This window comes from Sceloporus undulatus, chromosome 5 (assembly GCF_019175285.1).
Source record: "Sceloporus undulatus isolate JIND9_A2432 ecotype Alabama chromosome 5, SceUnd_v1.1, whole genome shotgun sequence".
NCBI lineage: Eukaryota > Metazoa > Chordata > Lepidosauria > Squamata > Phrynosomatidae > Sceloporus > Sceloporus undulatus.
In genome coordinates this window covers 160,682,467-160,709,516 of record NC_056526.1, presented here as the reverse complement: position 1 = coordinate 160,709,516, position 27,050 = coordinate 160,682,467, and the positions used below count along the sequence as shown (strand labels likewise).

Here is a 27,050-nt window from a genome sequence, read left to right as displayed (position 1 = left end):
GGCATGACATAGGAGTTTCAGACCGCAAGAGGTGGCACTCTAAAGGGGGGGGGGACACCATTCTCCCCAAATATCTTCCTTTTGGCAGAAATGGGCCATTGGGCTTTGCCTCTGTGTGTGTGTTATGGTGACACTAAGGCGACCCTATCATGGGGTTTTCTTGGCACGAATTTGCTCAGAGGAGATTTGCCACTGCCTTCCTCTGAGGCTGTGAGAGTGTGACTTGCCCAAGGCCATCCAGTGGGTTTCATGGCTGAGCTGGGAATCAAACCCTGGTCTCCAGAGTTTTAGTCCAATGTGCAAACCACTGTGCCACACCTGCATCCCTTTAAAACACTGAAGATATGTTGTGAGTAGACTGAGGTTCAGAAGGAGGAGAAATGAAAATCATAGAATCACAGAATTGGAAGAGACCACTAGGGCCATCCAGTCCAACCCTCTGCCATGCAGGAAATCCAAATCAAAGCATCCCTGACAGATGGCCATCCAGCCTCTGTTTGAAGACCTCCAAGGAAGGAGACTCTATCACCCTCCGAGGGAGTGTGTTCCACTGTCAAACAGCCCTTACTGTCAAGAAGTTCCTCCTAATATTGAGGTGGAATCTCTTTTCCTGGAGCTTGCATCCACTGTTCCAGGTCTTGTTCTCTGGAGCAGCAGAAATCAAGCGCACTCCCTCCTCAATATGACATCCCTTCAAGTATTTAAACAGCCCCACAGTTTTTTATTTTATTTTATGAAAAGTTATTTTACATGATGGGTTTACCTTAGAGTCTCATTAAGTCAGAAACAGTTTGAAGGCATCCAACAACAAGAACAACAACAACATAATTTAAATTTTGCTAGTTGTTTATGTCCCAAGTATTGCCACAACAGGATGCAGCGGCTTAGCGCTTAAGACGCCAGTTCTGATGACTGGAAGATTGGCAGGTTGGCCGTTCAAGGCCCCAGTGCTGCATGATGGGATGAGCTTCTGCCAACCTAGCTGTTTGAAAGCATGCCAGTAGATAAATGGGTACAGCTTCTCAGCAGTCAGTGCAGTCATGATGGCCACATGCCCACCGGAGCAGTCCTTAGACAACACTGACTCTTTGGCTTAGCAACGGAGATGAGCACTGACCCCACAGTCAGTGACAACTAGACATTTGTGTCAAGGGACTACCTAATAATAATAATAATAATAATAGGATTATTAGGATAGGATACCTTTACCTTTATATTTTATGTGATTTTTATACTGTGCATGTTTTATGTGAGACATATATATTAGAGAGAGAGAGAGAGAGGTTTTATCTGTGAGCTGCCTTGAGTCCCTCCATATATTCAGCAGTATATATGGGAATTAGGACTGAAGAGTAAGGCGAGTGCCTTGAGCCCCTACATCATCATCATCATCATTATTATTATTATTATTATTATTATTTTCCAATATAATAATAGCAATAGTGTCTTTTATGTCACAGCTCTTCCTAGCCTGCCATTCAGCGGTCTATATGGGAACTAGCACTGGGGGCAAGTAAGGCGACTGCACCTAGAAAGGAGGAGGGGGCGACCCTTTGAGTCAAGACACCAGGTGACGTCACCCCCCTAGTGACGTCATTGGCCCCTCTTGTGACTCACCGGCTTCAGGGCAGCAGATAGACGAAGACGAAGAGGACCAGGTCGAAGAGGATCATGAGCCAGAAGTCCAGCCAATAGGACGTGCCGGAGAGCGGGGGCCCCCGCGCTGCCACGTCCCCGCCGCCGCCACTGACCCCGTTCGCCTGGGGCGCCTCTGGCCTCGCAACGCCTCGGTCCCGCGGCGCCTCTTCCATCCCTCCTTCTGCGGCAGAGGAGCCAAAGTCTAGAGGAACCGGCTCTTTTGCGCCTGCGCACAGAGGGGGTGTGTCACGTGGGCAGAACAGCCCATAGAGAGAGGAATGATAGAGAACCGCCTCAGCTCGGGACTTCCGGGAAAGCTCAAGTCTAGGGAAGCTCATGTTACCAGTTCAGGGTGACCAGACGTCCTCCTTTTCCAGGGCACGTCCTCCATTTCAAGGGCCTGTTTATGGTGCATCTCTAAAGACCAGGATACAAAGAGACCTTGTAACACCTTTCAGACTAAGATCCAAAACACACTGCAGAAATAATCCAGTTTGAGGCCGCTTTAACTGCCCTGGCTCAGTGCTAGGGAATCCTGGGGACTGTAGTTTTGTGAAACATTTAGCCTTCTCTGTCAGAGAGTTCTGATGCCACAGCAAACTACACTTCCCAGGATTCCCTAGCACTGAGCCAGGGCAGTTATGTTGATCTCAAACTGGATTATTTCTGCAGTGTGTTTTGGACCTATCTGAAAGAAAAAAAGGGGGGTACAACATGACCAGATGTCCTAACCGCAAAAGAGGACAAGGCACCGCAAAATGTAGGACATTCAAGAAAAAATGCAGGGCGTGACCAGATAAAAACTCGAAGCAATCATATAAATATAAATTCGTGCTTTTTGGTCATGCTCAGAAATGAAGGATGTTTTGGCATTCCTCCTGGAAATGGAGGACATGTCCTGGAAAAGGAGGACTTCTGGTCATCCTGAACTGCTAACATGAGCTTCCCTAGACTTAAGCCTATGGCCTCTTGGATGTCTAAATGCCCAACTAAAATTTCAAGTTACTTCACTCCTAGAAAGGCAAACCCCTGATAAGTTTTCCAAGGGGTCATTTCTAGCAGTGCTAAGAATGGCTCTGTTTTTCTCAATCTCTCTCTCCCTGGACGTTATCAGAGAAGGGAAATTGGATGTATAACCCAATGGCAATTCGAACGCAATCATGGCATTTCACGTTATTGCGTGATAGACTACCACATGTAATTTTGGGCAATGGCAAGCTATTTTCGGGCAATGGGGAGTCAGTTCAAACACAATTCGAATTCATGTAAATTCACTGAACTAGCAAATTCACATGAATGAGTTCTGGCCCCGCTTTCTTTTCATTCGAAATTAAGAGAAATTCCTCCCGTGTGATAAACTCTTGCTGTGCAGAACTGTGCAATGTGAAGGTGTGGGGGAAAGAGAGTTCCAACATTGCATCTGCACTGCAGAAATAATCCAGTTTGAGACCGCTTTAACTGCCCTGGCTCAGTGCTATGGAATTCTGCTTTGGCTCAGTGCTATGTATTCTGCTCTGGTCTGGACCCACCTGGAATATTGTGTCCAGTTCTGGGCACCACAATTCAGAAAAGACATTGAGAAACTGGAGCATGTCCAAAGGAGGGCGACAAAAATGGTGAAGGGTCTAGAAACCATGTCCTATGAGGAACGACTTAGGGAGCTGGGGATGTTTAGCCTGGAGAAAAGAAGGTTAAGAGGTGATATGATAGCCCTGTTTAAATATTTGAAGGGATGTCATATTGAGGAGGGAGCAAGCTTGTTTTCTGCTGCTCCAGAGAACAGGACCCAGAACAATGGATGCAAGCTCCAGGAAAAGAGATTCCACCTCAAATTAGGAGGAACTTCCTGACAGTAAGGGCTGTTCGACAGTAGAACAAACTCCCTTGGAGTGTAGTGGAGTCTCCTTCCTTAGAGGTCTTTAAACAGGGGCTAGATGGCCATCTGTCGGGGATGCTTTGATTGAAATTTCCTGCATGTCAGGGGGTTGGACTGGATGGCCCTTGTGGTCTCTTCCAACTCTATGATTCTATGATTCTGGAAACTGTAGTTTGCTGTGGCACATGTGCTCTCTGACAGAGAAAGCTAAACATCTAACTTGATTGTAATTGTTATCACCAATCGGCTGTGAAGAGTTAATTTAGTTCTGGTATCCCTTCAAGGGATGCTGACACTATGACAGAGTTTTCCCAGCAACAGTGGCGTCACCAGGATTGGTGTCACCCAGTGCGGTAACTCATGGTGTCACCTCCATGAAAGTTAAAAAGGGACCTTGCTATGAATAAATGGGAATTTGGGGGATTCAGAGATATAGCCATGTTGAGAGAGAGAGAGAGAGAGAGAGAGAGAGAGAGAGATATCTTGTAGCACCCTTGAGACTAATTGAAAGAAATGAGTTGGCAGCTATGGTTTGATAATCTCCTGATAATCTCCTAGGACAGGCTGCTGCAGTTTTACATTTCCCTGAATCTACTGGGGAGACAAGGGAAATTGGAAATATAATCCAATGGCAATCCAAATGCAATCATGGGGTTTCACGTTATTGCGTGAGAGGTGATCACACGCAATTTCAGACAATGGCAAGCTATTTTCGGGCAATGGGAAGTCAGTTCGAATGCAATTCGGATTCATGTAAATTCGCTGAACTAGCGAATTCACATGAATGCATTCTGGCCCCACTTTCTTTTCATTCGAAATTAAGAGAAATTCCTCCCATGTGATAAACTCCTGGGAAGGACAGGATGCCCTCGCTTGCCACTCACTTCTGCACAGTTAACTGCGTGCAAACTACTTTTGTACTTTGACTTCACTTTGCAGCAATTGAAGTAAGATGAGGTCAAAGGGGGAAGTGGGCAGGGGAGAGAGAAACTGGGATGTTTTTAAAGCAGCTGAAAATTTGGGATGGCAGAGGATTAACCAGGACTCTCCCTGCCAAAATGAGACAGAGAGTGGATGTTAGGTCTGTGTTGTCTAGGTCTGGTGGGATTTGTAGTCCAAGAGCTTTCGTAAACTTAAATCTACTTCCTCAGATGCATTCCTCTCATGGTGAATCTGTCTTTCTGAGCAAAAATTGCTTAGACCACTGGCCATGCTGGCTGGCCAATTCTGGGAGTTGTAGACGAAAAATGTAATGTTTCCAAGCTATGCTTAGCTTACTCCATAATCCAATCAAAATTAAGCACCTTTAAATCCCACTGATTTTGACATGAACATTAAGTACATATTTAAATCTTACACTGGCTTAACCTGTACTAAAAAGTGTTTATCTCCAACTGTGCTGTGTGCCCTTAATTTTTAAGCCAGTTTAATCTTTGTTCCTTGGCCTGTTGATCAGGTTCATGAGTTCTGATGAGATTTGCATTGTATAAAGGGAGCTGTTTTTAAAGGTTTATCTAGTGTTCATACACAAAAAATGATGGAATGAAAATATGTCTCCTGAAAAAAACGGAGTAGAAACCATGTTTATTTTCCTCTCCATTTATAAAAAGGTAAATATTACTTGTAGCCTTAGCAACTCCATTTATCCAAACAGACATAGGCATGAAAGATAAATAATCTTAATTGTTGTAGAACGTGGACAAAAGTAGCAGAACCTAATGGCTCTGTGCTTGCTGGGAAACGTACTGTTTCTATAAACAGAGAACAGCCATTCTTCCATCGGGTTTCAGTTCTCAGCTGTTATTTAGGCTTTCTTGAAGATTCTCTTAGCTGTAACTCCTTCATAGGTGTATGTCTGAAATTTAAAAGAACAAGAAGTCACTAAACTTACTAAGATCCCATTTATAAAGTTGCATTTTCTAAGGACACTGATCCACATCTTTACAAGAAGGAGGTGTTTCCCAAGGCAGGGTGGACAACTTGCTGTTGTCCAGATGTTGGTGAATTGTAACTCTAGCCAGTATTGTGTGTGGTGAAGAATGATAGAACACGTAGCCCAACAACATCAGGAAGACCATGAATTGTCCCACCCTGTTTTTAAGGAGGCATAAATAAATCAAAACTGAAGCTGTACTGTGAAATAAAGACCTTTAAAGAGCAGGCTCAGGTTCATTTTCCAGCTCCAAAAAAGCCTTGGTTAGCCATGAGTGCTTAAGCATTTAATCTTCACATGGAGAAGTTATTTTATTACCACAATAGGGCTTCAATCCTACATCTGTGGAATCCCCCCAACAGTCTCTTTCACGTCACATGATTATAATATTCCATTTTATCCGCTGCATCTTACAGAATGCTAGGCTCTATATTCTGCTGGGAGGCAAAACTACAAATTCAAAGACTCCCAATAGGATAGAACTATAGTAGTTCAAATGACATCAAATTGCTATAATTGTTTTATGTGAAGGAGACCTAAGCCTCACACGGGGTTCAGGGCAATTTGGAGAAATAAAAAACAAAACTCTGAATGGCTGTAGCCCATTGTTTTATTTATTTTGAAGCATGTCTAACTACCCAAAAGAAAAGGAAAACACAAACTGGGGGGCTAAGATTGGGAGCTATCGTAGTTGTTATATTTGGAAGCCATGGAATTGTTTCTCCTTCTGCTTCAAGGGAGTTTGGGTTTTAGGTGAGTGTTCACACACACTCCCTGTTTGATTTGGTTTTCTATGGCGTGATTCACCCTGAATTGTGTGTGTGTTTTGCTGATAGCTAGTTTTGTCATGTTAACAGGTATGGATGAGTACAACCTGAAGCAAGTAAATAACAGACTGGTTCCACAGGCTTTGTTAGAAAACCACAAATTACCATTCTTGATTCTTCGTGTGGGTTGTTTCAATATGTCTGCTTTCAAAGGCTGGAATAATTGGGACTTGGATGACAAAACACTGGCAGCTGAGCTGTTTGAATTTGTCTTGTGTCATGTGTAACCTGAATAGATGTGCTGCTTTTGTGTTTTCCCTCACAGAATATTTAAGAAAACACTTCAGTGCTTTGTGGTTAAAGTGACAAGGACACTAGAAGTGTTATTGTAATTCCTAGCATTAATAGTATTAAAGATATTTGACAAAAATGTCATTCTTCAGAGCATGGGTTTGTTTGTTTTTTTGGAAGCATAACCATTTCCATGTTTCAGAAATCTAGGTATGAGATGTGTCAACAAGTGCAGATGTAGGGTAAGCATGGCATAATAAGTTCTTACATAATGGCCCCTTGCCAAAGAAAACTTTGGCCTGTTACAGACTGCCAAAATAAAGCTGCTTCGAGTCTCTTTGAAGGTATGCTGTTTAAATGATTCATGCATCCTAAGAATCTGGAAGCTGCACCAAAGCTGCACTCCAGTGCTTAGGAATGGAGTGTGGCTTTGGCACAACCTCCGGACTCTTAGGACCCGTGCATCATTTAAATAGCATGCCTCCAAAGAGACCCGAAGCAGCTTTATTTTGGCAGTCTGTAACAGGCCTTTGTTAATGTAACACTGATGAATGTAGGAATAGATCCTGCATAGCAGCTTCCCCAAACTAATGTCATGTCCTGCATATTTGTTGGATTATTGATCTTATTATTCACTATCAGTATGCCCAACACAACTGGATTGTGCCAGACTGAGGAAGGCTGCAAGATGGTACATGGGTACATAGTCTTGAAGGAACCCAAAAGATTGCAGAAATACATACATGAACTTTTTAGGCAAACGGTCAATTGGGAGGGAGCTTCATCACATGAGAAAAGAAAATGGAAGTGGAGCCGGAGAGTTGTGGGTTTTTCCATGCTTTACTGCATGACATTGTACCACTTCAGTTCTCTTCCCACAGGAAACAGTCATAAAAGTGTGTCTTTTGTTGTATGGATTGTTCCAGCTAAACGAAAGACACACTTTTAAAACCATCTCCCATGGGGAGAGATCTGAAGCACTCTGATGTCATGTGGTAAGGCAAAGAGAAAGCCGCTGCTTTGCAGCTCTGTTTCCACTTTCATTTCTCATGCAATATGACTGTAAATATGTGGGGGGAAATCCTATTGCTACCAACATTTTGCTTAGGATAGGCTGGCTTGAAAGAGTAAGAGGACATGTCAAGGATTCCCTTGAGGTTTTTATGTTATAAATGGACATAATTAGTGACCCTTTGCCTTTATGAAGTGTACCCGTTCAGCAAGCACAACACGGCAAACTGGTTGATCACAAACCCGTCCAATGCCACTACTTTTATTAGTCTATGCAGCAAAGCAATTGTTACTTTAAAAAAAAGCACATTTTACAGAAATGCTAAAAAAAAGTCTCAAAACCTTAGATCAAGAATGTACAAAATCAATCTGATGTCAAGCTCCAAAACATTGCCATCTTGTGGCAAGGAGGGAAAAAATCTATCCTTTATCCCGAGGAAAGACAAACTACTGATATTCATCAGAGAGACAGCTGAGTTCTTGCTCAGACTGTGATCCTAACTATAGGTGCCAGACTGAAAACTGGAGGTGGCTCCTGTAGTTGCATAGAATAAGGAATTTCAGCAGATTTGCTTGTCACACAATAAACTAAAAAGCCTCACTTTCTGAAATGCCCAATTCTGCATGAGCACATATGCCTTTAAGTTGCTTGCCTATTGATAGCAACCACATGAATTTCATAGGGTTTTATAAGGTTTTTTATAGGCAAGGAATACTCAGAGGTAGTTTTACCAGTTCCTCTATTAAACACAACTGTTAAAGGTTCAAAAAACTTATCCAGTTTTCACTTTGGCAACCTTAAACCTAACTTTTTCACTTCACTGAAAGAAACTACATATTCCCCTCTATTTTGTTTCTTTCATGTGAGAGGAAGTGTTTTTTGGGAACCAGGGTTTGAGAATATTACTCTGTTCTTTGTCAATAAGTGAATGAGATCTTTTAAAAATGAAAAGTAAATAAAATAATATTTACAGCCATTGTTCCTGGTGAACTTACCTGTACCATTTCATCTCCTACAATTTCTCTCAGTGCTATAAGCTCCTTCCCATTATCTTTCCGTTTGAATGTGCCTGCCAGTTTGCCTTCTTTCAAGTCCCAGTTACCCTGCAACATGAAGAAAGACATAGAATCATAGAATTGGAAGAGACCTTAATGGCCATCCAATCCAACCCGCATGTGCCATGCAGAAATAGACAATCAATACCGCCGACAGATGGCCATCCAACTTCTGTTTAAAATCTTCCAAAGAAGGCATTTTTAATATGGCAGTGACTACATGTTTGTAAAATCTGCTCAAAACCAAAGCACAGGAATCACTTTTATTTGCATCCTCTTACCAGCAGACTTTTCAAGTACAGTAAGTGTAAACCATCATACGAAAAAAAAGCCTTTTACCTGGAGTTCAGTTCCATCTGCCAAGCTATAGTCAAAGATCTCTCCCAGAGTGAACACTATTTCTATGGTACGGAAATTGCTGGACTCTTTGATGGTGAACTTGTTTCCTTCTTGTTGGATTGTGATCTTCAGATTGTCATGGGCTCCTAGCTTTCTCTTCACTATATTAATACCTAAGAAGGTAAGAGGGAAGGTGAGTTAAAACACCCAGCAGAAGGATTTTTTTCTGCCAAAAACATTCCTCCCCATCCCCCTGAAATAACAGAACTATTGTAGAGATACTATAGTGGCTGGCGAAAAATGACATAAGAAAATGCCTTTTTCAGGAACCTTCCATAGAAATCAGATATGCATTCTAGACTTCTGGAAAGCCCATTTCAGTAAACGTAGGGAAATACTGGGGATGATCCCGTGGTCAGGAAGACTAAAAGAGAAGGCAGTTCAAGACAGATGGGAATTTCTTAAAAGGGAGATACTGAAGGCACAATTTCAAACTGTTCCAACAAGGAAGAAAAATGGGAGGTGACTCAAGAAACCAGGATGGATGATGATTAAGGAACTTTCAACTGAGCTAAGTTTTAAATGGAACATGTATAAGAAATGGAAAAACTGGGAAATCACCAAAGAGGAATTCAAACAAATAGCGAGCATGTGTAGGGGTAAAGTCAGAAAAGCTACAGCGCAGAATGAACTCAGGCTTGCTAGAGAGGTTAAGGACAACAAAAAGGGCTTTTTTGGGTGTGTCCATAGCAAAACGAAGAAGAAGGAAAATGGTAGGGCCACTGTGTGGAGAAGATGGCAGAATGCTAACGGGACAGAGAAAAGGCAGAATTACTCAACACCTTCTTTGCCTCCGTGTTCGTGCTCAGGAAAACAGAGCAGAAGATACAATAAGGGAAATGCAGCACAAAATAAGTAAAGAGGTAGTACATGAATACTTGGTTAATCTGAATGAATTTAAGTCTCCAGGACCAGATGAACTACATTCAAAGGCATTAAAAGATCTGACAAATGTAATATCGGAACCATTAGCAATAATCTTTGAGAACTCTTAGAGAACAGGAGAAGTCTCAGAAGACTGGAGGAGGGCAAATGTTCCCATCTTCAAAAAGGGGGAAAAAGAGGATCCCAACAATTATTGTCCAGATATTCTGACATCAGTACCAGGAATGATTCTGGGGCAAATCATTAATCAGAGTCTGAAAATATTCAGAAGGGAATCCAATTACCACAAAAAGTCAAGAGGGGTTTTTCAGAAACAAGTCATACCAGAACCCTTTTTTTGATAAAAATTACCAGCTTGGTAGATGAAGGAAATGCTGTGGATATAGTATATCTTGATTTCTGTAAGGTCCCCCATGATATTCTTGCAAACAAGCTAATAAAATGTAGGGCTAGACAATGCAACTGTTAGGTGGATTTGTAAATGGGTGACCAGCCAAACCCAAAGGGTGTTCAGCAATGGCTCCTCTTCATCCTGGAAAGAAGTGACCAGTGGGGGCCCCAGGGTTCTGTTCTGGGCTCAGTGTTTGTCAACATCTTTATCAATGACTTAAACAAAAGAATAGAGGGCACGCTTATCAAATGTGCAGATGACACCAAATTAGGAGGAGTAGCCAATGCCCCAGAGGAGAGGATCAAAATTCAAAATGACCTTAATAGATTGGAAAGCTGGGCCAAAGCTAGCAAAATGAATTTCAACATGGAGAAATGTAAGGTGCTGCACTTAGGGCAAAAAAATGAAATGCACTGATATAGGATGGGTGACACCTGGCTGAATGAAACTATGTGTGAAAGGGATCTAGGAGTCCAAGTAGACCACAAGTTGAGCATGAGTCAGTCAACAATGTGATGCAGCAGCTAAAAATCCAATGCAATTCTAAGCTGCATCAATAGACTTCTATTGATAGTGTCTAGATCAAGGGAAGTAATAGTGCCACTGTATTCTTCTCTGGTCAGACCTCACCTGGAATATGGTGTCTAGTTCTGGGCACCACAGTTCAAATATGATGTTGACAAGCTGGAGCATGTCCAAAGGAGAGCAACCAAAATGGTGAAGGCTTTGGAAACCATGCCTTATGAGGAGAGAATTAGTGAGCTGGGTATTTTAAGCCTGGAGAAGAGAAGGGTAAGAGGTGATATGATAGCCCTGTTTAAGTATTTGAAGGGGTGTCACATTGATGATGGGGCAAGCTTGTTTCTGCAGCTCCAGAGAAGAGGACACTGAGCAATGGATTCAAGCTACAAGAAAAGAGATTCCATCTAAGCATTAGGAAGAATTTACTGATGATAAGAGTTGTAGAATGGGATACACTCCCTCAGAGTGTGGTGGAGTCTCCTTCTTTGGAGGTTTTTAAACAGAGGCTGGATGGCCATCTGTTGGGGGTGCTTTGATTCTGTGTTCCTGCATGGCTGGGGGTCAGACTGGATGGCCTTTGAGTTCTCTTCCAATGCTATTATTCTATGAAATCACTGGGGCTGAGAGTGCTCTCTATAACACAGGACTCTCTTTGCTACTGGAATTATGCCTGAAGGCATCAGATCCTGTCTGATCTTGGAAGCTATGCAAGGTAAGCCCTGGTTAGTACTTGGCTGGGAGACTGCCAATGAATGCCAGGTGCATTAGGCTATATTTCAGAGGAAGGAAGTAGACAAGCACTTCTGATAGTCCCAGTTAGAGTAAATTATTGAATCAACCTGTGAATGGTAAATCCATTCTTGTTTAAATCCCATTGTTTTTATTGGTTTAGGCCAAAGACTTCAGCTGGCAAAACATGTCCACACACTGAAAAAAGTGCCTCTCAGCACAGGTAGCAAACCTTTAAAAAATCACTCTTAAAGGAAAAAAGAGACAATGAGAAAGTTATGCCACGGTAGTCTGAGGAAAAAAACTGTTTGGAGAGCAAAGGAAGAAAATCTAGACTGAAATGTAGTAGTTATTATGAGGACAATATAGCAGAACGTCAGGAACTAGGCTCATGAAAAGAAGGCAGTAACAATGAGCCCTATGCATTTCACAGTACACAATTTTAGAACTATGATCCCACTTTAACTGTCTTGGTGGCTTTCTATGAAATCATGGGATGCATAGTTTAGTAAGGGGCATTCAGAATTCTCTGCCAGAGAGCTCTAGTGTATCACCAAAATAAAATTTCAGCATCCCATAGGATGCAGCCACAGCAATTAAAGTGGAATCATAGCTCTATAATTGTGTAGCATGGAGGGGCCCAAAGATCTTTTCAGTACAGTGCTATAGTAGATGGCTGCTGACCAGGGGCAGAAAGAATGCATATCTTACCCATTGCTTCCATAAACTTTTCATAGTTTTCACTCTTCTCCACTTTCCAGGTTCCATCAAATGCCATGGCTACCAGCTGCAATGGAGAAGCTTCAAGCTGAGGTGATATTTTTCTGCACAATCAGATGTATAGCTCAGCTTTCTCAAGGAGATATATGCCTTCTCTTATCTTGAAAGCAATTCACAGACTAGTGTGGCTGACTAAAGTGCAATTAGTCATATGACCCTATACACTTAATCTGCTCTATTGATTTTAGTTCTTTGCTTTGTGAGAAATGTAGCCTGTGAGGTTATTTGTCTATATTCTTGTAGAAGTTAATGGTGATTAATGAATTCAATGTCTCTATGGGGCAGTTTGGAATAACAAACTGAGTGGGTTTTTGGTAAAAAGAAGGATTATCAGGGTAGTGCCTTGGTTTAATTGAAACTCTGCTTATTCTAGCAAACAAGCATATATTAATAGTAGTAGTAGTAGTAGTAGTAGCAGTAGTGTATTTCCTTATTAGGCTAAGAAAAATTAAATATTTGCCCAAGCAATCAGTACAGTTTGTTCTCCCTATTCTCACCTGCCAGGTTGTATCGGGAAGGCGCTCCATTCTTTATGTTGTAGAGTCTACAATGAGGATAGGAAACATGATTGGGAAACTACTTCTTGGTCATATTTACTCTGGAAGATGCCTAATGTTGCCCCCCGCCCCCAGACCTGAGGTTTGTGCCTCTTGGATTTTGATTTCTGTCATTATAAAATGCAAAGAATAGGGCAGCCACCTGATGTCAAATTGAATGGAGGTCAGCCAAGGCAAACAAGATCAGCTTGTGCTGAACAGCCTGCTGCTGTCAGTTTTTGCTGAACAGCCTGCTGTGTGAGAGTTTGTAGGGTAAAAGGAGGCTGTACACAGGACTGATGTGACATCAGGCTTTCTATATTATGGCACATGTATTCTAAAACTTGCTGCTGCAATAGATATTCAGCCAGTTTTGCCTCCCACAAATAAAACACTTCAGAGTTTATTATCTCCTGGTCTTTCAAGAGAATGGAGGAAAACATTTGGCCTTCCAGATGTTTTTACTTACATCTCCCACCATGCTACTCAGCAGAGCCAATAGTATTGTCCAGCCCTACTGTAAAGACTCCAAGATAAATAGGAGAGAATGCTAGTGCTTTGCTTTCTGAACTTTCCCCATGTGTCCTTAGAGCAGGAGTGGTTATCATGGGCACCTCCTGGTATCGCTTTGGTTCCCAGGAGCTGTGGCCAGCATAGACAGTGGTGAGGAATGCTGGGAGTTGTAGTCTAGCAACATCTGGAGGACTGTATGATTCATACCCCTGTCTCTACTTCCTGGAGTAAAACCAGAGGTTCCAGCATTTATTCTACTTCTACTTTTCCTCTTATCCCCTTTTAGTTGTACAAGTAAGGTAAAAGGGCTGCAAAAAGAGTGGGCTTGTTAGATATCTGCTCATTAAAACAAGAGGCCACAGGCTGATTTTGGGATCTCTGGCTGGTGCATGTAAAACATGTGCCCTGTTCCTTATCTTTGCAGACCATGCTTCTTGATTTGGAGTGGGAAGACAGAAAGGATGCAGTGATTCAGTTCCGTTCTGCAGGAAAATGTTCTGCATATGTTGAGAGGCTCTCATAAACCTAAAATTAAGAATTACCCACCAAGGTGTATGCATTAGGGTGTGACATTAATTATAAAATATTCAAATTTAATTTTCCAACTTCTAGAAAGAACTAAGATGAAAAAGGCAGTGAGAAGAAAATAAGAGGGCTGTTAGTAGATGGTAATAATGTCCAATTGTGTAAAATTATGTGCAACAGGCAGTGCAATTACACAGCAAAGGACTTATCTGAAAATTCCCACATTCATATTTGGAACCAGCACTTCCTATCCATATCTCACTTCCCTACCCAGGTGTAAGGTCAATATTACTCCACTAGACTGAAAGAGGGGACAGCAGATTGCTATATTACTATGAACCTTGGCCCTGGAACTATATACCAATTGGGATGCCAGATTGGACTTGGGTTCACTTAGCTCCAATTTTCAAACCATATTCTGAGATAAGATAAGCACTTCCGACTCAACTAAGGGAAGTAATTTGAGGATCTGTCACCAATGGGTCTCTCAACAGGATTGTTCAGATACTTAATTCTACTTTCTGCTGTTAAGGAAAACCTCACTACATTTCTGGTGAGAAATTTTAGTCATCTGCTATTCTTCTTAACATATACAAAGGTAATTTCATAATTGGTTCCCCAAAGGAATTTATCTGTTCTTTTGTATCACCACACAACATTAAAACACAACTGCTCCTCACCACATAAAGAAAGGTGCAGTGATAGAATAATACAGGAGTGAGGAATCTTACATTTTGAAAATTCCCCAAACCCATTAACATTGTCTATGCTAGATAGAAATGATGGAAGATATGAGCCAAAATATCTGTAGGGCTAAAGATTCCCCATACCTGCCTTTCTTCTTTGTGAACAAATCTCCCTGGTGATTATCTTGATACAATGTGAAGTGTTCCAGTAAATCTGCAAAAGAACCTGTCATTCAGTATGAACTGTCAATGTTTAATTTACTGCTGCAACTGCTGGAGATCAAAGGTCAGCATGAAAAAGAGATGCCCAGCATACAAGAACTTAACTAGGTAATATAGAGGTAATAGAATAGCAGTCAACATGGCCCACAAGAACAGCAGGCCTTGGAGAAGTTATTTTATGTTACATTTCCCAGACTCCCCCAACTAGCAGGACCACTCTAAAGGAGGATTTGAAACTGGCTAATGTTTTACATTTCAATGTTTCTCCAACTTTTTCTAACTTTCCTATTTCCGACCAACTTGACTGTGACCTCTCCTTTGATATAATGGAGATATGTACTTTCAAATTCCCATAAAGCCACTCTTTCCACTGAGTGGTAGTAGCAGAAGTAACAATAGCAGGAGACAGGGCAGATGCAAGTACTGTGTAGCACCACTTCCAGATGAAATTTTTATCATGCCCTCTTCACCATGCCACATTCAGAAAATTTTAAAAGGGGTCTAGATGTTTTCTTCTTTCCTTTGTAAACTTATTGTGTCTCTTTTTGTCTTACTACAGAACTCTGCTAAGGAGATGGAAAGATGGAATAGTGATATAATATCTTTTGACATTATACTGTACTGCAGTTCTCTGTTCAGTTTGGCCAGTGGCTTCAGAAAGTAGACGCTTCTACATCCTGGTCTGGAAGCATCCAGGGACTGGATAACCAACAATTGCACAGGGAACACACAGTGCTACAAATGTAAATATTGCCACCCGGAGCTTAATCATACAGGCAGGAGTATCACGTAGTCCTGTGTGGATCAGTGGCAGCTGATGGCCTCCATATCAGTGAAGTGGGGAACTCACTCTTGATTTTAGTTTGATCTTTGAAGGGTTTATTTAAGATGGTCCAAGGGAATATGGTTCAGCACCTTGGATACTTCCTTTAAAGGTTTGCTAAAACCTGAGTAGTTTCACAGACATTGCTGGCATGGATTATATAGTAGGAGAAAAACTGCATACTTGTATATTGTCTGCAATACAGTAATTAGTAATTTGAACCTGGAAAACCTAGCAGCTCATGAAGAAGAATGGCCTACTTTTTTCCTGGGAGTGCACCCAATAAGGGTGGTGTACATTTTATTTTTATGGACATCTAGAAAAATTGCAGGAATACAGGCTGGTAGCTGAATGCCAACTTCATTTCATACTAGTACCTCTGGCCCTAAGTTAGAAAAACCTTGATGCCTAGAGGTCAGATTTCTGTTCTAAAATTATCTTAGTCACTAAGAAGCAAAGTCTGGGATTTCTTTTAAGGAAGAATTAGGAGGGCATGACACCTCCACAAGTATTAAAGGACATGCCTGGGGGCATAGTGATGACTCCAGACGTTGTGTTGACAACTGTAGTTTTTGCCCGTGAAAGTGCTTTGGTATAGTGTGAGTGGGTACTATGACTTCTTGGATTTTATTGTCTGGTGAGTCATCATTTGTGTATTTATGAATGATGGCCCTGATCTTACTTGTTCTCTTAAGTGTCTGCATACAGATAGGGTCTCTGAAAATGAGTGGTAACCATTCAGATGCTGTTGGACTGTAACTTCTAGCGAGCATAGGCAATAGTGAGGAATGATGTGAGTTGCAGTTCAGCAGCATTTCAAGGTCTATGTGATTTCCACTCTCCTCTGTTAAAGGAGCATAGAAGAACAACTGTAATTCTTGCACTCCCAGTTTCCAATAATGCAGATTAGCCACAGTTGCATCCTACAATTTTATTACATGTTTTAATTGTCAACAGAAAAGATTTTGTTTGAGATCAATAGGTTCTACAGGAACATCTTGAGAGCTCAAGTCATCATGGCCTTGATTGATGAACAACAATTTTCAGATCAAAAGTTTCCTTGCAATGTCTTTTAATTTAGGCAAATGCAAAGAAAATGATTAACTAACAAAGAAATCTTATCAAATCATCACTGATAATCAGAATTATATAGCATAAAGTTGCACCACAAAAATTAGGGGACATTCCAAAGATCAGAAGTCAAGTTTCTTTTCAAGGCTGTAAAACCTTATAATTTTCTGCAGAAAAAGAATAGTAACTTGATATGGCTGGACCTGTGCCTGAAATTCTTGTGCCTGGAGACTCATCTTCTGCTTCATTTTGAATTTTCTTATCATAGGGTTTTCAAGGTAGAAAGGTTTACCACTGCCTTCCTTTTTGCAGTATTAACACAATGTTGGTGACCCTGACCTAGATGTTTATCACACTATGCTCTTAAAGAGCTACTATTCCAGTGTGACTCCTCTAGCAGCCTCCTGTTGCATGCTGGGATTGGCAGTTTTAAGGAGCTGAACTTCTCTGCCTGAGAATTCTAAATACCCCTCCTTAAAACTGCCAATCCCAGCATGCAACAGGAGGCAGCTAGAGGAGTCACACTGGAATAGTACCTCTTTAAGAGCTCGTCTGATAAACACCATAGACATAAAAGCACGAGGAGAATTCATAAGATAGGATCAAGATATAGAGACACCAGAGAGAAGTAAGAAAGTAGGATTAGCAAAGCTTTTAGTCAATAAAGTCATCATACTTGTGATCTAACACATTGTCTGCCAGACAATATATAATGCCAAGATCCAACTGTCATGTTTCTATGCTGCTTTGTACTGTATATTTTCACAACTTTGGTAGTTTTGGCATAAAGAGTGGATTCAGTTTTGGAAGAGGCCTGGTTGGAATGTATTGTGCCCCCTTTTTTATGGGGATTACCTTAAAGGACCTGCCTCACTACTTAGTGCCAGGAAACCACACAGTGTGCCCACATAGATTCCATAGCTGTCACTCCTGGGTGCACCTAGCAATTCAGACAGTGTTATAAATTAAGTTGTGCTCCCCAATTGTCCTGACATAGCAAGGACTGTCCCAAATAATCCTTTGTAGCCCCACTTTTTCCAGCTGCTTTTAAAATGTCCCAGTAGCTTGCTTCTCTTCCCACTTTCCCACTTTGTCCTAAGCTTTCTTTAGTTAATGCGTGCAAAGTTCAAAGTGCAAAAATACTTTACACTCAGTTAACCCAGTGGAGGGAGGGGGGATCCATATTGGATCATTTAAAAACACATACCCAGTGCAGAGTAGAGTAGTGGTAACAGTCTAGGAGTGGGATCTAAAATATCTCTGTTCCTTACTGTCCAAATGTCCTAGTTTGGCAGGAATAGTCCCAATTAATCTTCTACCCTACCACTTTCTCAACTACTTTTGAAATGTCTCAGTTTCCCCCTCCTTTTCTCACTTTCTCTTTTTGTCCTCAGTTTATTTCCATTGCTGCAAACTGACTTCACAGTGCAGAAGTTGTTTTCACTCAGTTAATGGTGGTGATGGGGAATCCTTCTCCCTCTCAATAGGACCAGGTAAAAGTAAACTGCTGCAGCCTCTCCTAGCTTGAGTGTTCTCATTAATAACTTTTGACCATACTTTGATTTTGTTTGGCTACATGTGTCTCAGTTTTCATCTGTGAAATGTTGAAGGGTATGCACTTGTTATATCCAAAATAATCTTATATATACTTGTGAATTGGTTCCACCTTTCCCAGAAGTGACATTTACACTAAAGATACAAGAAAAGTTATTATACCTATATATTATATTAGTAATTCTGCTTATTTCTGGACTTTATCTGTCTTTTAAACTTTACTTTGACCTTTGTTTTCTATTAGCAATAGGAAAAGCAAGTACATTTCTATACCGCTTATCAGTGCACTTAAGCACTCAGTAAGCGGTTTACAAAGTGTAAGCTAATTGCCCCCAACAATCTGGGTACTCATTTTAGCAACCTTAGAAGGATGCATGCCTGAGTTAAGCTTGAGCCCTTTTGCTGAGATTGAACTCACAATCTTATGGTTTGTGAGTGAGTGGCTGCAGTACAGGCATTTAACTACTGTGCCATCAGCCCTCATGCTGGTGGCACAGTGGTTAAATGCCTGTACTTTCTATTACAAAGTCATTTTACAAATCAAGCAGTTATGTCATTGTGGTTGAGACGTTGCCTGTGATAATGAAGAAATTATGTAATTTTGGTTGAGAAGTTGCCTCTAGTAGATTATAGTATCTGCCCAGGAATAACAGTTTGTCTGGGATAGCCAGATATGCCAGGTTAACAACCCAGCCTAGAACTGACAAAATAGGTAGCAGGCATGTTCCCAAGTGAGCCCTACATGAAGCTATAACTTGTCACAGCATGAGAGCAATTTAGCCAATTATTCTGGGCCCAGGAAAACCTTTCTCCAAATAATCCCCATGGGCCTAAGGTAACTGGGGAAATGTAGCAAGTTGTTCCCACAACCTCTAGAGCAGGGCATTTTGAGTTTAAAAATCAAAGTTGGTGACCTTTGGAGGCCTCAAAAACAGCCTGGTCCTCCTTGTTCCAGCATTTCAAAACTCAGAGCGCTTCTATGGATTGAGGAGAATCTCCTTTCCAGATAGTTATACTTCATATGTTGGGGATGTTATGCATGCCAAGAGAAATAAACAACGGCAAGATTAAATTTCTAAAAACAGAAAGCCAGAAATCAAATTTTTGTAATGATTGATCTGGAGTAAAGACATGTCACACGAACACAGCACTGCTGCAAACCATTCCACAGATTCTTCAAGGATTGTTAGTACATAAAGGGGGTGGGGAGGACTGAATAATTTCTGACATGTTGCTTCAACTTTCTTTCCCAAAAGCTCTGTGACTGGAGTTAAGATTTTTAACTATTTCAATTTCCTCATTGTCTAATATCCATTTATGTAGGACCTCCATGGTCATTATTTTTGTTTCCTTTATGTTCCGCAACATGCCTGCTTTTGCACTTTCTTCCTTGACCTTCCTCACTAATTGTTCCAAGTCCATGATATTTTTCATGAGTTATATGGTGTCATCTGCATACCTGAGATTGTTGATGTTTCTTTCTCCTTCTCCTTCTATGTCTAAGCCTGCTGTTTGTATGATGTTTGTATTAATGCATCTGAGGAAGTAGACTGAAGTCTATGGAAGCTCATGCTGCCAATTTCTTTCTTTCAATTACTCCCTAAATGGTTTACAATGTGTAAGCCAATTGCCCCCAACAAGATGGGTACTTATTTTACTAGCCTACAAAAGGATGGAAGGCTGAGTGGACCCTGGAGCTCTTTAACAAACTCCGCTACCAGGGCTCCTTAGGCAATACAAAAGTAGGGTGATTAAATGCAGTTTTCCCTGACCTCCTTTCCAACTGGGAATCATTCTGTTTTTCCATATCCTGTTCTGACAGTGGCTTCTTGTCCTGAGTACACGTTCCTCATCAGGACTATCAAAGGTATTGGCATTTCCATGTCTTTGAGAGTATTCCATAGCTTTTCATGATCTATGCAGTCAAAGGCTTTGCTATAGTATATAAAGCACATGCTGATCTCATATTTGGTGGCATATTTTAGGGAAATAATAAATCAGATCTTTTTAGGGACTTGTTTGCCAGAATTACTGTTGTAAGAAATATCTCCTCTCTTTTTTCTTGTAGTTGTAAGTTTAGTAACCTCTTGTGGAATCTAATGTGAAATTGCCTTTTCCCAAGGAACAGGTTACAATGTTATGTTCATGTAGTGCACAGCTCACATATAGGAAACATGGGCCCCATCCCAAGTTAAATACAGCAGCAGAACTAGATTCAGATTTAGTCACACAGGTAGTCATACCAGTTAGCCATGGGCCCAACCCAGTATTATTAAGGTAATTCATATATATATTGTTATGAACAAAATTGTTATGAAAAAACAGAAGCTACTGCATTATATGCATCTCTTATAATGTTATTCCATGAGTGAAGTAGCCTGACTAAAATAAACAGAATTCAAGACATAAGCTTAACTGCATATGAAACCAACCCAAGATAAATAAATTAACCAGGAAAATATTTTGTAAATACGAAGATATGGAAGTAAAATATGATAAAATTAAATTTATGATGAAATTGAAATATTGGATTTAAGGGGTGAAAGTCTCAGTGGGCTTACAGAAGCCCTCTAAAATGAAGCCCTACAAAAGGAAGAAAATTAAAGGAATATAAGACAAATTGGTTTGTGGATATATTAGATGGCAGTACTGAAAACCAAGGGACTCAACTTTTTGGAACATGATGAAAAATCAAGAAGCACAAAATCTTCCCAAAAATATAACTGAAATTTCAAGACTGAGGTCGAGTACAGCATTTGATTCATTTCAGTAACTGTTAATAGTCAACAATTGAATGTTCAGAAGTAAAGAAATAATATTTGATAAATGTGTTCCCTTTAAAAGTTATTGTTAACTTTAAAGGCAAAAGAGTAATCACAAGATTTATTACTGAATTTTTTAATGGTATGGAACTGTTGAGACACCATTGACATTGAAAAAATATATGAACTTCCTTGTTAACTTTATCGTAGAATCCAAGCCCAAGTCTTTCTAAACCAAACTAATAAATTTAGGTCTTGAATATTTATGACAACATTCAGAACATTCTTTCTCATGTTGTAAACCATATCCTGTTCCATTCACAAGCCTCTCTAAAAGTACATTTCCACCTTATGAAATCTAGAAACATCTTTTTGCTTGTGATTCCTGAACAGGGTTTATGTCTGTTGATGATCTTAAGAGCAGACCTTTGCTTATGTTCTACTGAATTTAACTTTTTCTGTTTGTCCTGGTTATATACAGTGCTATTTAATATCACCCTGTTATTGATACCTTTGTCAAGCAGACTCACCTAAGCTTTGTAAAGTCTTCTTGTCCTCCATATGTTTCCTGCCTCTCAGCACCTGATGGGAACACAAAATGAACAGTGAGGAGATTGTATAAGGACTCATATAAGGCCTGAAGCTAGCATGCCATTCATTCACTAATTCGCAACTGGTCTTTCCTAGGCGTGCTAACAAAGCATTTTATTCTAGTGGATTATTTTTACATTTGCAGCTCCAAACAAGTTATTCTCTAAACTGCCCTTTTCTTTGATAGCAATGATGTACTATACATCAGTTCTGTCAGACGAAACAATCACCTTAGGGAGTTAAGAAAAACATCAGAAGGATTATATAATAACATTGCAAATTAACAATTTCTTGGGAAAGAAGGCTTGCTAGAACCATTTCAAATTCTTGCTAATATCAGAAGAAAGAGATAGTATGCCTTACATCTCATTTCCAACCTCCAAAGGTGAGAATTTAATACACATATCCTGCTTCTCATTCTCATGGTCTTTGTCAGCAAGGAAGAGATGTCCATTAGCCAACTAGAATGGCCCAAAATGGTATTTGTGGAGCTCTCTACAAGTTCTCATTTTTCCTTAAAAAAAAGGACAGGGATGTAAAAGGCTCATGGCGCACAAACAAACAAACAAACAAACAAACAAACAAACTGGGGGGGGGGAGGCGTCATATGTGATCTATGGATAGCACTTTACTCAGCCCTTAGACTAAGAGCATGAGCTGTGTGACAACATTCACACTTCAGTAGGACTCAGGCCCCCTTGCCAGAGAGTCTCCTCGGCACTAAACTACAAGAGTGTCTAAGGGGGAAGATAATATGATAATTTGTGGGAAACACCTGTTGGTTGGTGTTGGTTGACTGAATGGTTTTCATGATGTCACCAAGGGAAGTTAATAGTCCCACTATATTCTGTGTTGCTCAAGCCTTATCTGGAACATGCATTCACTTGGGAATGATAATGAGGTATGGAGAACAAGACATATGATGACAGGAAGAAGGAGCTGAGCATGTTCAGCTTGATGAAGTGAAGACTAAGGGAAGGCATGATCACACTCTTTAAACACCTCAAGGTATTTAAAGCTTTTTCTTTGATACCCCAGAGCGTAGAAACAAATATAATGGGTTTAAGTTGCAGGAGGGTAGGTTTTTATTGTACTTTAGAAGGAACATCTTGAAGGAACGTGGACTCGGAGAGAAAGCTATGAGGCAACTAGATGAGATCATGCAGTGTCAAAATACATCACTGAATATTAAAGTTAGGATTGTCCATACCATCATATGTCCCATTTCTGTGTATGATTGTGAAAGTTGAAGAAAGCTGATAGAAAGAAAATCACCTTGTTTATGTGGTGCTGGAGAAGAGTTCTATGGATATCATGGGCTGTTAAAAAGACAAATAAATGGTCCCTAGTGCAAATCAAGCCTGAACTTTCCTCAGAAGCTGACTAAACTGAAACTGTTGTACTTTGGCCATATCATGAAAAGACATGACTCACTATATCATGAGATGACATGACTCACTAGGAGAGACAATAATGCTTGGGAAGGTATAAAACAATGGGGAAAGAGGATGGCAGCATTACAGATGGATAGACTCAGTCAAGGAAGCCATGGCCCTGAGTCTGCAAAGCCTGAGCAGGGCTATTGATGACAGCATGACTTGGAGGTCTGTAAAGTCGAAGATGACTTGAAGGCACTTAACATCAACAAATCAGAGATGTAGAGATAATTACTGTTATGACATTGCTTAAGGAATTATGCATACCAGGAAATATAAAAAAAGAGTGGCAAAGATATTCACAAGGGCACGCTTGCTGTAAGAGAAAGACAATACAGGTTTGGTTGCTTGCTTAGCCTTTATGGTTCTGTACTGGGTATAAAGAGGAGGGTCTGTGAGTAATTTTACAGTGATAGCACAAAAGCTGCTGTGAAGACACTAAAACCTGGACATAATGAGGCTGCAGTTTCTGGCTGGCTTTCTCTTCTTCTGCCTTCTGGCATTGGAGGACTCCAGAGCAATTTCATCGGACAGACAGGTTAGGCTGAAAAGCTGATGTTAGATGTCCCTTTAAAGAAATGTTAACACAGCTTGCTCAGATATTTCCAGTTTTATTTCAAAACAATTATACACGATGGTTGTCCTCTTTAATTTAGTCTGTCATTGTCTGGCCTGAAAAACCTTGAAGAGATTACTGTTGCAGCATTTACAGTATTTTAAAGGACCTATTTCTCCCTTCTCCTTTGAATTCTCCTATGAAAACTAAGTGATCTCCACATCTTTGTATATAAAAGTAAAAGAGTAAGAAATTATTATTTTATATGGATGTGTATATGTATGTCATTAATCAACCTTTGGTTCAGTATTAACAGCAGATACAGCTAGTATGTATGTATGTATGTATTATTTCTGCTAATATATAGAATATTTGTTTTTCATTCTGCTTGTTTTAAATATGCAGTATTAAAAAAAAACAGGCAGAAAAATACAAAATAGGGACTATTCCCAAGACCTTTCAAAATAGACAGCATAGGGAGAGAAAGATTTTTCAAACTTAAGATTATAGAGTCAGCAAATCTCTATCAAGGATAGAGTCAGCAAATCTCTATTGTGGCCTTGAAAGGAGAGCTTTATCCATTCCCCAGTCTCTGATACCGACCCACCCACTTTAACCCTTCCCACATTTCTCTAAATCAGGCAAAATGCAATGACTAAATACAAAAAGCTCCTGCTCATCCAAGGAACAGGAGGCAGGAAGCAACCTTAATCACTTTCCCTTAACACATGCTCTAATTGTCTAGAATTCATGATTGAGGGTTGTCGGTCTAACCCTTAACTAGTAAAGAAGCTTGGATTGGCTACACACTATGTGTGTATATATTGTGGAGATGGGTGAATCATTCTACAATTTTTCTACAGCAACAATATGTGATGCCTATCACAGCTGTGATTTCACTTGTTGGTTAAATACTGCACATTGAAAGGCAGGTGCATTACTTACAGAACAGTTTGTCAGAATAGAGATTGTGTGGCTTGCCTCATATCACAGTTTCAGGGCTACAGATGACTTCTGTATCCAGACCAGCTAAATGCATAATGGAGCATTAGGTGACAACTTGGAAGTACAGTAATATGTGTGTGGGTTTTGATCTTTTAACAAAACTTGAACATGAAGCTTTCAATTGGCTTTTCAGACTTCAGAGCCATAATGCTTTTGTGCATGTGTATATTTATTTATTATATCCTTCTGCATTACAACCACAATCCTTTTAGTTAGTCCTAACTAGAATAAACCTATTTAATCAGTGGTTGAATGGTGAGTAAACATATAGGCAAATCCAACCAATTCATTGGCTCTACTCTAACAATAAAACTAATAATATTGACTGACAATAGGATTTAGGTCTGCTTTGTCCTAGTGACTATGACATAGCCACATTTCTGGAGCAAGAAAATTCAGTACAGCCAAGCTATGTTATCTTTTTTTAATTCAGTCTTTTTATTTAAATGTGTCTATAAAGGTTTATTTCACTATTCACTTCAATAATATTACATGGTGTGTGGTGAAAATTAAGTGGGGAAAATAAACATAGTGATCACATTATATCAGCTAGGAATGTAGTTTGAATGTAATGTTCTAAAGCAGTACTAATTCTTTCACTTGTACTCCATTTTGCAAATATTTAATATTTAAGATATGTGAGGTACAAATGAAAGCAGTGTTCTGTTTAAAAACACACACACACACACAAAGAATTAACATTAATTTAATTAAGCAAAACATCCTCTTTCCATGTAGAAGTGAAGCAATATGGAAAACAACTTTCAAAATTTGAAAGCTTAAGAATTTAGTTTGATGTCTGGCAATATTTATCATGAAGAAGAGAAAATTAAGAAGTGACATCATAGCTATGTTTAAATATTTGAAGGATGTCATACTGATGAAAGAGCAAGATTGTTTTGTTTTGTGTTTTGTTTTGTTTTGTGTTTTGTTTTATTTTCTGCTTTGGGAACGAGGACATAGAGCAATGGATTCAAACTTCAGGAAAAGAGATTCCACCTAAACATATTTGACAGTGGGATACACTGCCTTGGAATGAGGTGGAGTCTCCTTCTTGGGAGATTTTTAAACAGAGGCTAGCTGGCCATCTGTGGGAGTGCTTTTATTGTGTGTTCCTGCATGGCAAGGGATTGGACTGGATGGCCCTTGTGGTCTCTTCCAACTCTATGATTCTATTATATGATGTTGGATAAGAACACAAAGTAGTCCCTTAAGAAACTGTTATGTATTACAAGAAATATGGAAATGGAGTTCAGCTCAAATTCTTACTCTACAGGAACATGAAGAAGATACAGATAATGACAGTCATTCAGATGTTAGTGATGATGACAATGATGATGACGATGACGATAATGACAACAACAACAACGATAAGGATGATGATAACAACAGTGACATCTATGATGATGATGATGCTGACACCACCAACAATAACTAAGATGAAAATGAGTAGGAAGATGCCAGTGATGTGAGTTTCAATGTTTCAGAAAGCACTAACATTTTTTTAAAAAAATTACCAGATGTTGACATTATGGATCTGGACAGGATTATAGGGATTTAGGTAGTTTCTCATACAGAACTCCTCCCCCCCCCCCTTCTATAAGAAAGTGAAGGGAGAAAGAACATCTTGACCCAAACAGCTTTTGCTATTCTATGCACAAAAATATAGATACTGTACAAATAACTGCATACATTTCTTCTACTGTATATGCTTTGTTTCCCTTCCATAGCTGAGGTTAGAGGCAATGGCTGCACCTTCTCCAGAGTTATGCTGTAGTAGTGAGGGAAGGCAGACAAACTATCAGCTATATTTTTCTCCAGTGCCTTATTTTTTTCACATCTGCAGCCCATGGCTTTTCCCCTCCTTGACTGTGCCAATGTGGTGTAGTAGATTGAATGTTGGACCAGATCTCTGGGAGAACAGGATCTGAAACCCCGCTGAACCATGGAAATCCACTGGGTGATCTTAGGCAAGCTACACTCTCAGTATTAGAGGAAGGCAGTGACAAAGTCTTTGTAAACAAAATGTTTAAAGAAAATCGCATGATATAATGGCCATAAATCAGAGTTGACTTGAGGTCTCATATCAACAAGGTGCACATCAGGAATTTGGTCAAAATAATATTGCTAAATGATTAGGGTTTGTAATGGGACTCTGAGGTTTAATCCAGGAATGGCAATCTGATAATAAACATTTCTTTTGACTTCTCTCTTTTGTACTAGAAATCTCAGAAACACATTTTTTTTCCTCATCACATTATTTTGGTTTTCAGAGTCAAGGGTTAAACTAATAGGCAAAGAAAGTAATTTAGGCCCAGTTCAGATGGTAAAAATAATCCAGGAGGAATCTGGTTAAATCTCCATTGTTCACATGCATTCTGAATGCACCTGATTAAGTTTGGAAGTGGGCTACCCAAAAACCCACTTATCCCAGGATAATCAATAGCAGATTTTTTTTTCTTGAGTTTTTTTTAAGCATTGTCAGACGTGTG

The 27,050-nt window shown here is 40.0% G+C and overlaps 1 protein-coding gene across 5 annotated transcripts in view; it reads right to left on the bottom strand.

Annotated features, from left to right (window-relative positions):
- Window positions 1–5,062: 5,062 nt before the first annotated feature.
- FABP2 (fatty acid binding protein 2) overlaps window positions 5,063–27,050 on the bottom strand; it is a 30,563-nt gene continuing 8,575 nt past the window's right edge. The window contains exons 2-8 of one of the 5 annotated variants that reach the window (XM_042467877.1): window positions 21,501–21,552; window positions 14,683–14,752; window positions 12,776–12,822; window positions 12,210–12,299; window positions 8,912–9,084; window positions 8,513–8,620; window positions 5,063–5,369 (exon numbers count right to left, since the gene is read on the bottom strand). In XM_042467877.1, coding sequence (XP_042323811.1) covers window positions 5,319–5,369; window positions 8,513–8,620; window positions 8,912–9,084; window positions 12,210–12,299; window positions 12,776–12,822; window positions 14,683–14,752; window positions 21,501–21,531 — 570 coding nt within the window. In that variant the 5' untranslated portion in view covers window positions 21,532–21,552 and the 3' untranslated portion in view covers window positions 5,063–5,318. Of the gene's footprint in view, window positions 5,370–8,512; window positions 8,621–8,911; window positions 9,085–12,209; window positions 12,323–12,775; window positions 12,823–14,682; window positions 14,753–21,500; window positions 21,553–27,050 lie in introns of those variants that run through there. The other 4 variants (XM_042467879.1, XM_042467878.1, XM_042467881.1 and 1 more) reach the window with 4 other exon arrangements.